This window comes from Cryptomeria japonica, chromosome 8 (genome assembly GCF_030272615.1).
Source record: "Cryptomeria japonica chromosome 8, Sugi_1.0, whole genome shotgun sequence".
Taxonomy (NCBI): domain Eukaryota; kingdom Viridiplantae; phylum Streptophyta; class Pinopsida; order Cupressales; family Cupressaceae; genus Cryptomeria; species Cryptomeria japonica.
Window position 1 is genome coordinate 129655283 of NC_081412.1, and position 16162 is coordinate 129671444.

Sequence of the window (16162 nt, forward strand, 5' to 3'; positions counted from 1 at the left end):
TGAACATTTGTTAAGTGATCAAGATGGTGCAATTGTGATAATGAAAACATTATATATGCAGCAACTGAAGGAGTATGAAACAATAACGGTGAAGATGAAGGTTTTCACTAAGCACAAAAGTAGATGGTAGAGGTTCCTACGTCACCGTATGAGAAGGGAGCGACTACAATATTCACAATCGATCGGGTTACAACAATCAAATGAATATAAACGACAATTGGGATTTGTGAAATTGGTCTGCGATAAAATAAAGTATTATTCTCAAAACCAGCAACTTCGGAGAACTGAGTCAAAATTAATGACAGGGATCAAGTCTAAAGAAGTATATTCAATAATTATTAGAACGGGTGAGATTTGAAGATAAACAGTTTATGGAAGTATCGTGTATTTGTAGACAAAGACGGTGATAATGATAAGACGACTTCATGTGATTTCATAAAGAATTAAAATTATGGAGCGATTCATATTAATGAAAAGGTGTTTTAATGACAGCGCTTAGAATGGAATGAGGCAATCACTACGCAGCAATTACACATAAAGGTAGCAGCGAGTCATAAGAGAATATGATCACTTTGTATCAAGTGATCATTATCAATGGAGAGATGCGTAAAGATTATTTGTTTGTACACACAATAAGTGTTAGGATAACCAATGGACAACTGAGAGGGGGGGGGGGGTGAATCGATTGTCAACAGATTATAAAACTTTAAGCACACAAAACCTTTTACCGGAATGTATAAACCAAATACCGAAATAGCAGGTATAACAATTAAGCACAAACATAAATCACATAACAATTACCATCTATCCACAACACAACACCAGGATTTGTACTTGGAAAACCCGGTAAAGGGAAAAACCATGATGGGAAGCCTACCCACAGTCGGATGATACTTTTGCAGTAAGTATGTGATTACAATAAGAGGGGCTTGCACATGCAAGAAGGCACACTGCCTAGAGCGCACTGCTCGTCACAAAAGGAGCCTCACTGACTACAAAGAAATCCAGACTACAATCCGGAAAGATGAGTGAACTGCAAGAATAGCATCTCCTATGCCTGAGTACAGTTCCAGTTAAGCTTAATACCGGAGGTCTTAAACCTCTTTCACAAAACCAATTCGATCACCTATGATCGACCAAAACCTTTGCATATGATTACAACTTTATTCGCACACAGATGATCCCATAACCTTAATCCCATTCCACGATCTACAAAGAGATCTTACATCATATTTATACCAACCTGGGACCTAAACAAGTAGGTCGGCCGCCTAAAAGATAATACAATAAATCCGTTACATATCTCCCTCATAGGCCAAAAAGGTTAAATACGCACAATCTACCTCATTTAGCCGAAAATGATGAAAGAACTAAAGTTGCGTATTTTAGTCAATTTGGCTGAAAATGAGACCAATCTCCAAATTCGCGCACTAAGGCTTTGTAAGCCAAAGCCGGCCAAAGACATTAACATCGCGCCATAGCCCCCATTCAATCGAAAATCTCCAAATTCGCACAAAGTTACTTCCTAGGCCGAAAAAGTAAGAGGACAAAATCGCAAATTTTTCTCCATTTGGCCGAATTTCATCACAAAGACATAGGGGAGTTATAAAGTTAAAACTAAAGTCGCGTGATTCGGCCTCTTGAAAAATTTAAAAAGCTCTCAAATCGGCTTCTAAGGCCAAAAAAGGTAAAAGCTCCCAAATCGGCTTAAAATGCCGAAGTTTGCAAACTCAAGGAAAAATCACACAAAACCCCCTGAAAATTGCGAGCCATCTAAATAGGCCGAAAATTCTCACGAGTCGAAAATGCCGAAATAACCATCGCATAATACAAAGTCGGGTCAAAGCCAAAATAATAAAAAAATGCCAAGGGTAATATTAAAATTGAATCACAACGAAAAGTCGGCTATTTTATACGTTTTGCAAGAAGAAAGGCAAAATCGCACAAAATAGATCAAGGACCAATTTTCATGTTAAGAGAGAAAGGGGCATTTAAAATTAAAAGTCGCTCAAAACAATTGAAATAGTCAAATTTTATCACAAGACAAAGGGCTTTCAAAACAAAATTTCGGCCTTTAATTGTATTTTGGGGGAAAGGAAACAAAGTTTGCTCATTCCAAGTTAATGGTCGAATGTCATTGACAGAGAGGAGGCATTTGAACTACAAAGCCCGACAGAACCTAAATAGATTTAATTTTTGCTAAATTAATTTATTTAATTTTTCAAAATGATTATTAAAGTGGAATTCATTGTTTGTAGATTGACGACAACTTGAAGCGCAAAGTGAAGCCTTGATCAAGATCAACGCCGGAAGAGGAAATGTAGGACCGCACCACAAAGCACAAAACGAAGCACGAGGAAGTGCGCCACCGGACGACAAATGAAAGTCCACCAACCAGACTGAGGACAAAGAACACACAGGGTGCTACAAGTCTATGCATTCTCAGAAGGATACACAACTGGATTTAATTCCAGAAATTCAGTTTCTAAAAACTGAGTTGTTTAAATGTAAAAGACTGCCTGTGGGTCCCGTTCAAGATATTTTAAAACAAAGGGAACATAGATCAGTTATGTCCAACTACCAGATTGACCAGATTAAAGCCAAACAGTTGTAGGTAGTTGGAAATGTGGTTGGGTGGATAGCTAAGGATTGAATGGGCATGGTTTAAGGCTGCCAAGTTCTAGAAGGGAGATCAGGGCCCTTGGATGCAGTCAATCCTGGCCTCTGATTCAAATTGTAAATTCTATAAAAGGCAAAGGCCTTTCTCTTGTAAAAGGGTTAGATTGTTAGATTCTAGTTACATGGTTAGAGTTTTTGTAGAAGGTTAGATTTTAAGAGTTAGGAATAGAGTAGAACTGCTGTAAAAATTGTTGTAATGACAACCAAAATCAATATATGAACATTGAAGTATGGTGTTTGTTATCTTGGTTTGCATGGTTTCCTTCAACAGGTTTAAATAGATTCTTTCTGATGTGCAGGTATTTGATGGATTTAGGTTCATACCATTGGGGATATGCTGATTGTGTATCCCTGTGTATGGTTAGTCTGAACCTTTAAAATTGTGTTTAGTTCAATTGCAGGTGTCCGTTTGAGCTGCGCCAGAATTGGGTGCTTAGGCATGCACCTGCGGTCTGAAAATATTCTAAGTCCCCTTGAAGATTACATCGTTCTCGTGAGGTTGTGAGTTATTCTGGCCAAGCAGGGATTGGTTATGTTGAATCCATCTATTCGCACACCAGTCTTATTAATTCTAGGTCTCTTAACCCTATCCTTTTGCATTTATTCTTCCCGCAACATCTTAGAATGCAGACCAACTTGTTGCAAACATAAGGCCCCTTGTGCTCCCAACAAAACACATCAATCACTGAGTTATCCTGCAGTTTGAACCTTGAGGTCGTCCCCTTTGATCAATTAAAAACAGCATTAGGGATTCCTTACACAAGAGAGGATAGGATACTTAGCAAGAATCATTCTATTCTGTGTTGGCCGGAGGGAGTTGTAGCAATACAATTTTAGCCACGTCAACAAGACCCTCCCTGGTTCTATAGAACTTCTGGATATGACCAAGTTTACCATAATCCTTCTACCACAATCCTTGCAACATGATGTTGGGTAACAAAGCCATCCCTCTCTTTATTCAAAGACATCGAGATCAGCTTCCCAAAACTCGCGCAAGAAACCCATCATGATTGTTTTTTGGAAAAAAATCAGAAAACCCAAAAAATAGCAACACCCTTCATTATTTTTGTGTGGAAAAATCATAAAACCCTCCAGCAAAGAAAGAACCCATGATTTTTGTGTGAAGAAATTGTGCAAAAAACGAATAGAGAAACCATGATTTTTGAATAGAAAATCGTGCAAAACCTCCATGATTTTTTGTGGAGAAAATTCATAAAACCCATCCATGATTTTTGAGGAGAAAATCATACAAAACCCCCTCAGTCTGTTCAAAAAATTTACTCACAGCCATCACGAGTAGTAAACAGGAATATAACTCCTTGATTTTTGTGGAAAAAATCAACAAAACCCTTCCATGATTTTTTGTGGGAAAAAATCAGAAAACCCACGAATTTTTTTAGTAAAAAAATTCGCCAAAAAAGAATCTGAGCTTTGATATCATGAAATGACTAAGATGACCATTATATCAATATTGCAATATTATTTTAATAACTTCTACAGTTTTAGATGTGATTTAGATGCTGAATATGCAAGACATTGACTAGGGAAATGATGTTACTCTACCCATACTTTGTGCACATTGACATGTTGTTGGGTGGCTGGTACACCAGGCCAATAATTGGTTGGCAAGGTAGAGTATCAATAACAGCTTGACTAGTCACTGCGAAAAAAAGGGATTCACCAACTCAGCTAGCTCCGGTGGACATGATAGTATCACTGTCACAAGTACCTCATACAGGTCATGTCCTCCGTCTTTAGCTACTGTTTATTTCCAGCCATGAGTTGGGCTAAATTTTGTTTTGGGCTGAATAGTGTAGGAAGAAATGAGTACTTGGTGAATTTTGTAGAAGAAACGCATAAGAAGTTATACATAGTTTTGAGTAAATAAGGAAGTTTGATAATGAAAAATACATAAAATTTAAGAATTTTTTGATAATGATGGCTTTGTAGTGATGCCACTGCAGGGGTTTTGGTCGTATTTTTGAGTTATATACATGTGACGTTCTATTGTTTTGAGTAAATAAGAAAGTTTATGAAAACTAATAGAATTTAGGAATAATTTGATAATGATGGCTTTGCAGTGATGCCACCAAAGGGGTTTTGACTATGCTACTCTTTGTGGTATAGTTTGAGTTATATACATGGTGGTCAATTATCACTTTCATATGCCCATTTCTATTGTCCTATGTTCCCTCTTGTAATGGAATATTTTTATTTTATTCTATATGCTCCTAAAAGAACACTTCAGACCCTCTGCTTGTTTACATTAATTCTCATCTTCATTGAGTTGTTTGTTCACAACCACTTCACATTCAGGAAATCCTAACAACTTTTTAATGACTGGAAGATTTTTTTGTCATATTGTCTCCATTTCTCATTCAATCTTGTTACATTTGCATAATTGATTTCTTCCTTTTTGCTTTTTGTTTTCCATTTTGATCATTGATATTTTATTATTTTTTGATAAAGACGGTACGAATTGAGATAACAATGGTAATGCTTATACACCCTTTTTTTGTTTGCTTTTTAATATTATCTTATCCAATCTGCAGGCACTGATAATTTACATTGCAGTAACAGTGCCAAAAATATAGGATGGTTTAGTATTCCAAATTGTTTGCATGTTCGAACAGTAGAACATAGAAAGGAAATTGGATTACATTGTTTGTTTGATCAGTGTTTCAACAATTATCAGATGTGCGTTTCATCCTTTCAACGAAGTTTTAAGGTCTTGATTTAACAAAGTGGAGTACTGAGTATAAATATGATATAAGAAAAATAAATGATGTAGATCAGCATTCCCAACTTGTGTAACCAAGAATTATGTTAATTCCTGAATATCATGCAGCAGAAATGGTTTGGGTTTGTCCTTGAATAGATCTTGGACCTGCATTCATTTGGCTCCTGGTATTTCTTGTGTTTCTAGGATAGGAGCTTACGGGAATTGGCAGCAGTGGCTCTTGCTTCTCTAGTGAAATATGATGTAGCTTTCTTTGGGGGCATGGTGCTGGACAAGCTTATACCTTGTACACTTTCTACAGATTTGAATCTACGCCATGGAGCCACACTTGCTATTGCAGAAATTGTTCAAGCACTACATGACTGTAGCCATCAATTTTCTTCAGGTAATCTTTGAGTTGCCATTTTCATCAATCTCCAGTTGGCTTGAGACTGTAGATATAGAATCGAGTAGATACAATGCATTAAGAAAAAAATTGCTCTTTCTTTTGCTCACAACCGTTGAAACATATACGCCATAGCATACATAAATTTCCAGCTGAATGAAGTATTTTCAGTGAGTGTGTGGAGTAATTCATAGCATGAATTGAATAGTTTAATGTCACAATCCATGCCTGTTGCCAATAGAATGTGCATCATCTCACTTATTTTATACTGGAAATTGTTATAGACATCAAATAGGAATTTTAAATAATGATCGTATTTTCAGGGACAGTATAATTTACATTAGTAACAGAATATAGAAGTCTACAAATGATCAAGTCTTGGTCAACATCACTTAAAAATACATTAATTATACTAGAGGGGCACTGGTGTAAACACATCTTAAGATATGGAAAGTGCCTAAACACTAAGCACTAAACAAATACAGTCATTTTACAGCTTCATCCTAAAGTAGTTAAACCCCAAGGGAAAGGACTCAATGAAACAGAAAGTTGTAAGCAGCACAGTTCAAAAGGACTCGGCAAACACTTGACAGCCCAACATTTTGACTTGGTCTCTAGACTTGGCAAATAAGAAATTTACATAAATACAGACAATAAACTTAAATAATGCATGACACATATAAAGACAAAATTTAGAGAGAACTTAAGTTTATTTTGATCACCGTAGCATTACTCAGAATCAGGATTGACTCAGCAAAACAAAAGTATAAATAGAATTCAATCGCTAGGGATATAACTTAGAGACTAAAAAGTGCTAAAATTCATAAAATTATAGTTTTATTTTCTAGATAAAATCTCAAAATATGGTTCATGACCAAAAAAATCCCACCATTGCACTGAAAAACACAAATTTGAATGCACCTATCAGGAGACAAAAAATCTTAGATGAATGATTGCAGTTGCACCTATCATTTCCTTAGTACTTCCAATACTTTATTCTAATTTGAATGTCTTTAGAGGGGAACAAAGCATATATTTGATGTGATTTGATGCCCCAAATTTAGTATTCAATGATTAAAAATAAGGGTCCTGTAAATCTCCTTGAAGATCTACAAATCTTTTTTAATAGACCTTAGTAGCCTTATTTCTTTGTGTTTTCTTACCTCTCTTAGTTGTCTAGTGATCATTCTGAAATGGTGACTAGTTCTCTTGAATTATTTATTCCATAACATATTCCTTCTTATAAAAGTTTCTGGTATTGAGAGTCAGCAGTTAACTTTCCTTGGAACTTTTTACCCTTGTGATCTAGAAGAATAACGATGTCTAGAACAAAATAATTTCCTTCTCTTCAGTTTAAGATTTCCTTGTTTATAATGGGACTTGTTTTCTCTAACCTATAGTATCCAGATAGGGTTCTACTTCTCATTTCATAGAGTTACAGCATATGTAACAAGCTTTAACCTTCTTAGGAGTAAAGATGCTGTCAATGATCGAGGATACTTGAATGATATATTAGCACATATGGAAATCATTCTATCATCTATGAATTGAAGCTAACTCTCAAAATTCATTCTATTATAGTTTTGATATGGATGTCACATTTCATATTTGGGAGATAATTATCAAAGGTTTAGATTCCTAAATCTGGGATTGGCAATTGTTTCTGTTGTCGACTGAAGTGTCTGGTCAATGTAAGTCAGTTATCTTTATGCATGCTCATTTGGTCATCTTTATTGATGTTATTGATGCCTAGGGTATTTTGTTGCTTCTTTGCAGATAAACAGAAAGCTATAGCTGGTATAGTTCCAGCAATAGAAAAAGCTCGTTTATATCGCGGCAAGGGTGGAGAAATCATGCGTGCATCTGTTTGTAAACTTATTGAATGTACCTCAGTTGCACGGATACCGTTATCATCAAAGATACAAAAGATTTTACTTGATACTTTGAATGAGAACATGAGGCATCCTAATGCACAAATTCAGGTATGCAGAGTATTGGCTTGTTATTCTCATTGAAATTTGGAAGCCATTGGCAGTGAGATGACTATGGATGGGATAGTAATGCCATTTACAACTTTCTTCTTTTATCAGAAACCTTTAAAGAGTTAGTGACTTTGATGTCTGGGCCTGCGTGAATGGTTTTGTTGGATTAGTATCTGATATGTTTTGTAATTGGCTTAATGATATCTGTTGCTCCACTGAATTTGATTTACCCTGTCATATCTTAGGTTAGTGCTGTAAAAGCTCTAAAGCAGTTCGTCCACACCTACCTAATTTCAGCAGATACTTTAGTCATCAAAGATATAACATCCAAATATTTGCTACTGTTGAGAAATGATCCTAATGTGGCAGCAAAACGGGGATCTGCATTAGCATTGAGTGCCTTGCCAAATGAGTTTTTATTTTCAGATTGGGCAAATATTTTGAAGACCCTGTGTGCTGCTTGTCTTGTGCCGGTAAGAATAAGCATTGTGTAAAACCATTTGTTATCTTTCAAGCATTGTCTTTATGCTGGAGGCAACCTTAAGTTTAAATTTGTGGTAACATATATGCTAATTCTGTGTGCTTCCAGGACAATCCTGATGATCGAGATGCCGAAACACGTGTTAATGCTGTTCGTGGTATTGCAACAGTCTGTGAAACATTGACTTGTCCAGACAAAGACTCGAGACTTGATGCAACCAGTCAGGAGTCTGTATTAAGTGTCATTAAGAATGATGTAATAGAGTGTTTATTTAAAGCTCTCAATGACTATTCTGTTGACAACAGAGGTGATGTGGGTTCTTGGGTGCGAGAGGCTGCCATGGAAGCGCTTGAAAGATGCACTTACATCCTTTGTCGAAACTTTACCATTATTGATGGCAATGAAATCAAGACAATGCAAACATGTACTGTGGATGAAGACTCTATAACTGTCAGACATGAGAAAAATGCTTTGTTTGACGCAAATCTCGCAGGACGATTAATAGGTGGTATCGTGAAACAGGCAGTAGAAAAAATTGATAAAGTTAGAGACATTGCTGGAAGAACTCTTCAACGCATCCTCTACAATAAGAATATCTTTGTTCCCTCCATACCCCACAGACATGAACTGGAAGCAATTGTGCCTCGTGACATGTCCTTTAACTGGGTTGTATGTTAATTCTGATCCCATTTTCTGATTTAGACTGTGTTATTTGGTAATTATATTTTTTATTTCGTTTTTTATTGTTGTATAATCATTTTCTTTTATAAAAAACCTTGACTTTTTTTGCATTTGTTGTGAATAATTGGCATAGATAGATGAGAAAAATGGCACATATAAAAGCAAGACTGTATAATGTTACTTATACCCTTGAGTAGAACAGAGTTGTGGATTACTTGATTAGATGAGGTAGACATAATTGATAAGTGATTGGTTAATGGTCAAACATTGGAGATATGGGTTTATTGTTCAAGTCATAGGGAACCATACGATTGCAGATCTGCTGTGACTTTCATTAGAGAATAAAGACATGCCCTTGAATTCAGAGAGAAAGGTCATAGTTTAATTAAACAGCACATGATTGCCATTAAGGGGGTTGTAGTTTACTTCAATAACACATGATTCTATATCATTACAAATGGTCACGGTTTACCTCAACATTGCATGATTGTATGTTGTAACAATTTAAGAACATGATTCAGCATTCTTGATAATATGCTAATTCTTCCTTGTATATCTTATTGCAGAAATCTATGATATAATGCACAAGCTAAGCTGTTAACTTGTGTTACATGATAACACTTTTAATAAGCTGGGAATAGCATTGCAATACAAAAGCCATGTAACACTTACTTCAGAATAACAAATAACAATAGGGACCATGTTTAAACAAACCATCTAATTTTAGCCCAATCAAGCAATTATTTGTTGGTTTGTGTAGCCTAAGACGCAGATTAATTTATCTAACAGCCCCACTTAATGACAAAGCCGATAGAACTCCAAGTTTATCTCTGAATTTGACAAATTTATCTCTGCAAAGAGGTTTAGCCACTACACCAGTAATTTGCTCCTATGTAGGACAATAATAAAGACAAATTTATTCATTATCGACAAATTGGCATAAGTAATGGTGATGAACTTCTATTTGCTTGGTTTTGACATGAGAGATTGGATTCTTCAGTAACTTGGGTACACGCTGACTACCTCAAAAAGGTGAGGTTGGTGCGGTTTGGTCGATTTGCAGATTAACCAATATCTTCCCAGCCATGCTCCTTCACAACCTGTACTGTAAATGTTAAACAGATTGTTAGAATAGTTTTATTAATCAGTTCTCTGATCTCTATATGTTGTTAATTTGATTTTATTCTTCTATCGAATTGCCTCTGTTGGTTTGCAAATTACATATATCTGTGACTGATCTCCGCAGTGATTTTATTACTGTATGTAATAAAATGAACCTTTGGCAATGTCAATATGGAGTTTCGTATTTATCCGTATACTGGTCGCCTATGCTCTCTTATCTTTTCTTAACATCTGCAGGGAACATGTTTGGCATCTATATATCATTCACATATTGGATCATGCCTCCACAGGGAGTCACGATCCTATGTGGAACCATCGTGGTTCCACATAGGGTCGTGACCCTTGTGTGGAATCACGATCCTACCCAACATCGGCGTCAACAACTTAGGTGTAATTCGAATGTTTGTTTATGTCTAAGTATTGTTAGTTAAGTCTGCTAACTAATACGCAATCAGTAAGATCGTAACAAATATGCAATCAGTACGATCGTTATTGTGCGATTTTCTCTTTCGTCTGAGACTATAAACTTAACACTCCCTCTTAGTCTCAGAAGAATAGGCCTAATACATATCACTTTAACTGAGCTCAACACTAATCTCATGAGAATCTCATCACCTAGGTGTGAAGTATCAACGTGTGATACTAAGGATATACTCACTTTGATATCCATGTTATGGTATGTGCACTGACATTAATACACTTACATAATGTCTACCATAACTTATCATATTACTGATATTCAAATTGTATGATTTTCAGTTTATATGATCTTCCAAACATTTGTAAGATCATTACCTTACAATGTTTAAATACAAGTATTCATTAACTAGAGAATCGTCATCCTTTAGTACATACGCAGGAAAGATTATAAATTTCATATACTCATTTATATGAACAAGAAATTTACATAATTAAACATCTTTATATATATCAATAATTATATTTTAACCATACCAAGAAGCCTCCTGAAGTGATCAATTTTCACTCTTGCTAGAGGTTTGGTGAGAATATCAGCTGTCTGATCTCCTGTATTGATATATTCCAACTTTATTACTTTTCTTTCTATCATGTCTCTTACATAGTGATATGGAATCTCAATGTGTTTGGATCTATCATGGAAAACTGGATTGACTGAAAGTTTAATGCAGCTTTGGTTGTCATAATGAATGATTGTAGGTTTTAGGCTTTCACCAAATAATCCTACTATCAGTTTCCTCAACCATACTGCTTCTTTTGCTGCCATGGATGCAGCTATATATTCAGCTTCTGTAGAACTCTGGGCTACAAAAGATTGTTTTCTGCATATCCAAGATACCATAGCTGATCCCAAACTGAAACATAATCCAGAAGTACTCTTCCTGTCTGTTACGCTTCCAGCCCAATCTGAATCAGAGAATCCATGTAGGTTCAATTCAGTGTGTTCATAGTGAAGTACATAATCCAGAGTACTTGAAGGTATCTCAATATATGTTTTACTGCTACTAAATGTATTTCGTTGGGCTCAAGCATGTGTTGACTGAGTGCATTCATTGCATAACATATATCAGGTCTGGTATTGACAAGGTACATCAGTGATCCAATAATCTGCCTGTATAATGTCGGATCTGCAAACTTGGAGTCTACTACTGCTTCTTTTAGTTTATGAAGATTTGTTTCCATAGGGGATGACATTGACTTACAATTCAACATTCCAAATCTCTTTAGAATGTCAATGGTGTATTTACCTTGATTTAGATAAATACCATCTGGTCTTTGCCATACTTCTAATCCAAGAAAGTAATGGAGTAATCCTAAATCCTTCATCTCAAATTCTGAAGCTAGTTCTTGTTTGCATTTTGTAATGAGATGATCTTCTCCTGTAATTAATAAGTCATCTACATATAGTATCAATATCAGCATTTCACCTTTGATTGTCTTAAAATACAGATTTGGATCAGCAATGTTCTTAGAGAAACCTATTCCCAATAAGTAACTGTCAATTCTTTCGTACCATGCCCTGGGAGCCTTTTTTAATCCATACAGTGCTTTTTCTAACTTGCATACATGTGTTTTTGCATTATTTACCTCGAATCCTTCAGGTTGTTCTAGATATACTTATTCAATTTTCCCATTCAAAAATGCAGTTTTTACGTCCATTTGATGAACTTTCCATCTTTTAGATGCTGCTATAGCTAGGATTGTTCTGACTGAAGTGTATCGAGCAACAGGTGCAAATGTTTCTTCATAATCAATTCCCTCCTTCTGTGAGAAGCCTCGAGCAACAAATCTTGCCTTGTGTTTTTCTATTCTGCCATTAGTAGCATGCTTGATTTTAAAGAGCCATTTAGAGGATACAACTGATTTTTCTTTAGGTCTAGGCACAATTTTCCATACATCATTTTTTAAGATAGATTGATATTCCTCTATCATGGCATTCTTCCACACTTGTTGTTTAAGGGCTTCTTCTGCATTTGAGGGTTCAACATTTATGATTTTTGACATTAGAGTCACATAGCTAGAAAATCTTGAAGGTCTTTTGCTTTCCCTAAATGTTCCTCTTGGTGCTGCATAGGTTTCTGCTTCCTGTACTGTTTTGGTGGCCCATAGTGGTCTTTTCCTGGGGTTCTCAGTAGTAGTGTTCTTTTGTCCCAATGTGTTTTCCTCAGGATGCTCCCTCTGAGTTTCAGAAATAGAATCTTCCTAATAGCTACATCTTCTTCAAATATGACATCTCTGCTTAATTCTATTTGTCTTTGACCAGGGATGTATATTCGGTAGGCTTTTGAAGTTTCACTATATCCTACAAAAATCCCTTTTTGCCCAGTGGGTTCTAGTTTAGTTCTTTTCTCCTTGGGTACATGAATATAGACAGGACATCCAAATATTTTGAGATGGCTAATATCAGGTTTAGCTCCAGTAAAGACTTCTTCAAGAGTTTTGTTAATGATATGAGAGTGAGGACATCTGTTTTGAATATATACAGCTGTGTTAGAAGCCTCCCCCAAAAGTGCAATTTCTAAGTTTTGATCAAATAACATAGCCCTTGCAGCTTCTACTATTGTTCTATTCTTTCTTTCTGCAACTCCGTTTTGTTGAGGATTATAGGGTACTGTGAACTCCCTCTTAATCCCAACATCTTTACAGAATTCTTTAAATTAGTTTGAAGTGTATTCCCTACCATTGTCAGTCCTTAGTGTTTTGATTTTTCTACCAGAATGGTTTTTTGTAATAGATTTGAATTCTTTAAATTTTCGAAGTATCTCTTCAGATTCCTTGCTTCTAAGAAAATAAATCCAAGTTTTCCTAGAGAAATCATCTACAAATATTACATAGTATAATGAATCTCCTATTGATGGTTCAGACATAGGTCCACATAAATCAGAGTGAATTAATTCTAAAACATCCTTAGTCCTTCTAGAGTTGTAGGGAAATGAGCTTATAATGTTTTTCCCTAGTGCGCATCCCTTACAAGTGCTTGAATGAATTTGATTTAATTTAGGTAGTCCTGTGACCAATTTCTCCATAGAGGGTAGAGTGCGAAAGTGTAAGTGCCCTAGTCTTCTATGCCAAATTTCCGTTTGATTTGTGATTTCATGAAATAAAGTTTGATTTGGCTCATTACACAATTCATATAGATGACCTTGTTTGTAACCAATCACTTGTGCTCTTTTGAAGGTGGATGATTGTGGCCATGCCATTACCTTTCCTTCTATGAATGAGACCCTGTATCCATTATCTTCAAGCGCAAAAATAGAAACTAGGTTTCTTTTGATTCCTGGTACAAATAGTACTCCGGTGAGTTGAACTGAGATTCCAGACTTTAATTTTATGGTACATGTTCCAACACCTCTTACCGGATGTGCAGAATCATCTCCTATCGTTACCTCCTCATTAGATTCCTCTTCCATTGAGTCTAGTAATTCTCTGAATCCAGTGACATGCCTAAATGATCCACTGTCTATCACCCAAGTGGTAGATTTGTTTGAAGCTTGACTTGAAAGTGCAGAGCAGAATACAAACTTCTCAGATTCAATTTCTGACTTCCTCCCTACTTTGGTGAATGACGCTTGTTGTTTTACTTTGTTAGGACAATTGAATGACATGTGTCCGTACTGATCACATTTGTGACATTGAATTTTCGCCATGTCTCTCTTACTTTTCCCATGGTGGAATTTTCTTTTCTTGAAGTTTTTCTTCTTACCTTTCTTATGAGAGTCAGTATTGAGAATGCGAAGATCCCGATCTTTAGTTTTATGATTGCCCCCTTTTATTTTCCTTGATTCGTCTAGAAGACAGTCTTCCCTTAGTCGGTCAAATTCTGTATAATTATCTCTTGCATTTATGCCTTGTTTGAATGATTCCCAAGAATCAGGCAATCCATCTAGAGTAATCATTGATAGTTCCCTTTTCTCGACATGATAATCAAGTTTTTGTAGTTGATCTCTTAGAGAACCTACTCTCATGAAATATGAATTCATTGATTCCCCTTTATTCATGCTTATGTGGTTTAATTGTCTTTTTAGAGCTAGGGTTTTGCTCGTATTGTTTATTTCATATGTCTTCTCTAAGGTTCTGTACATTTCATATGCTTTATCATGTTTTAATATAATTGGTATTATATGATCTCTAATTGCGTCGATAATGATTTTAACTGCTTTATCATTTCCTTCAGTCCATATAGATTTCTCTGGTTCAGCCTCGGGTTTAGGTTTGTCTTCTTTCACGAATTTGTCTACTTTGTTCTCTTTTAGCACGATCATAATTCTGACTTTCCAAGATGTAAAATTTGCTGCTCCTTCAAGTCTGTCTTCGAATCTGATTGTGTGTGCCATTTTAATGAGTCTTTGTTTTAATTTTAAACTTCTCCCTTAGTCTGTTCAGATCTTTGAATAGTTAGGCTCTGATACCATGTAAATGTTAAACAGACTGTTAGAATAGTTTTATTAATCAGTTCTCTGATCTCTGTATGTTGTTAATTCGATTTTATTCTTCTATCGAATTGCCTCTGTTGGTTTGCAAATTACATATATCTGTGACTGATCTCTGCAGTGATTTTATTACTGTATGTAATAAAATGAACCTTTGGCAATGTCAGTATGGAGTTTCGTATTTATCCGTATACTGGTCGCCTATGCTCTGTTATCTTTTCTTAACATCTGCAGGGAACATGTTTGGCATCTATATATCATTCACATATTGGATCACGATCTTATGTGGAACCATCGTGGTTCCACATAGGGTCGTGACCCCTGTGTGGAGTCACGATCCTACCCAACATCGGCGTCAACAACTTAGGTGTAATTCGAATGTTTGTTTATGTCTAAGTATTGTTAGTTAAGTCTGCTAACTAATACGCAATCAGTAAGATCGTAACAAATATGCAATCAGTACGATCGTTACTGTGCGATTTTCTCTTTCGTCTGAAACTATAAACTTAACATGTACTAATGCCTGCCTTATTTTTTGTTTCCATGGAAGATAAAGCAGCTGATGTTGCAGCTTGCATTGCCAAGAAAATACTCTGGATCCAAGGGTAAAAACATAACTTATTGAGACTTTGTAGTATCAACTGGTACAACCCAATCTGAATTAGCATATCTGGACTGCACCACATCTGCAAATCCTTGGTATAAAATGCCAAAGTTGATGGTTCTTGTGGCATATCTAAGAAAAAGTTATGCAGGTTGACAACGTTTCTTGTGGTTTTGACATGAATCAAGAAGGGCAGCTCATTACAACACATAGGTTTGACTGAGTTATAGGAAAAGATAAAATCAAACTACCTACCAATTGATGGTATGTTGATTCATTGACCTGTGATGAATCAATGTAAGTTGAAATTTTTATCCAAACCTCCATAGGTGTAGATGTCTGATACACCTTACTCACCCTGGACTTGTCTAGAAGAGCTTTGGCATATTTCATTTCTGAAATGAAAATAACTTGATCAAGTTGCCAAAATTCTACACCTAAACAATAATGTGATGGGCAATAGCAGATTTTACCTTTGGAATACTATTGACCTTGCTTCTTGTGATTGGAAGTTCATCAACATAGACAATAATGATCGCTATGACCTCAGTGTTGGTTTTGATGCGAATATTAGGATCAAA

At 35.8% G+C, this 16162-nt stretch overlaps 1 protein-coding gene across 2 annotated transcripts in view; it reads left to right on the plus strand.

Moving 5' to 3' along the window:
- The window catches only part of LOC131041573 (tubulin-folding cofactor D), a 153530-nt gene that overhangs the window by 76665 nt on the left and 60703 nt on the right, over window positions 1-16162 (plus strand). For both annotated transcript variants that reach the window (XM_057974695.2, XM_057974696.2), the window contains exons 10-13: window positions 5606-5804; window positions 7581-7786; window positions 8032-8259; window positions 8376-8936. In XM_057974695.2, coding sequence (XP_057830678.2) covers window positions 5606-5804; window positions 7581-7786; window positions 8032-8259; window positions 8376-8936 — 1194 coding nt within the window. The remainder of the gene's footprint in view (window positions 1-5605; window positions 5805-7580; window positions 7787-8031; window positions 8260-8375; window positions 8937-16162) is intronic.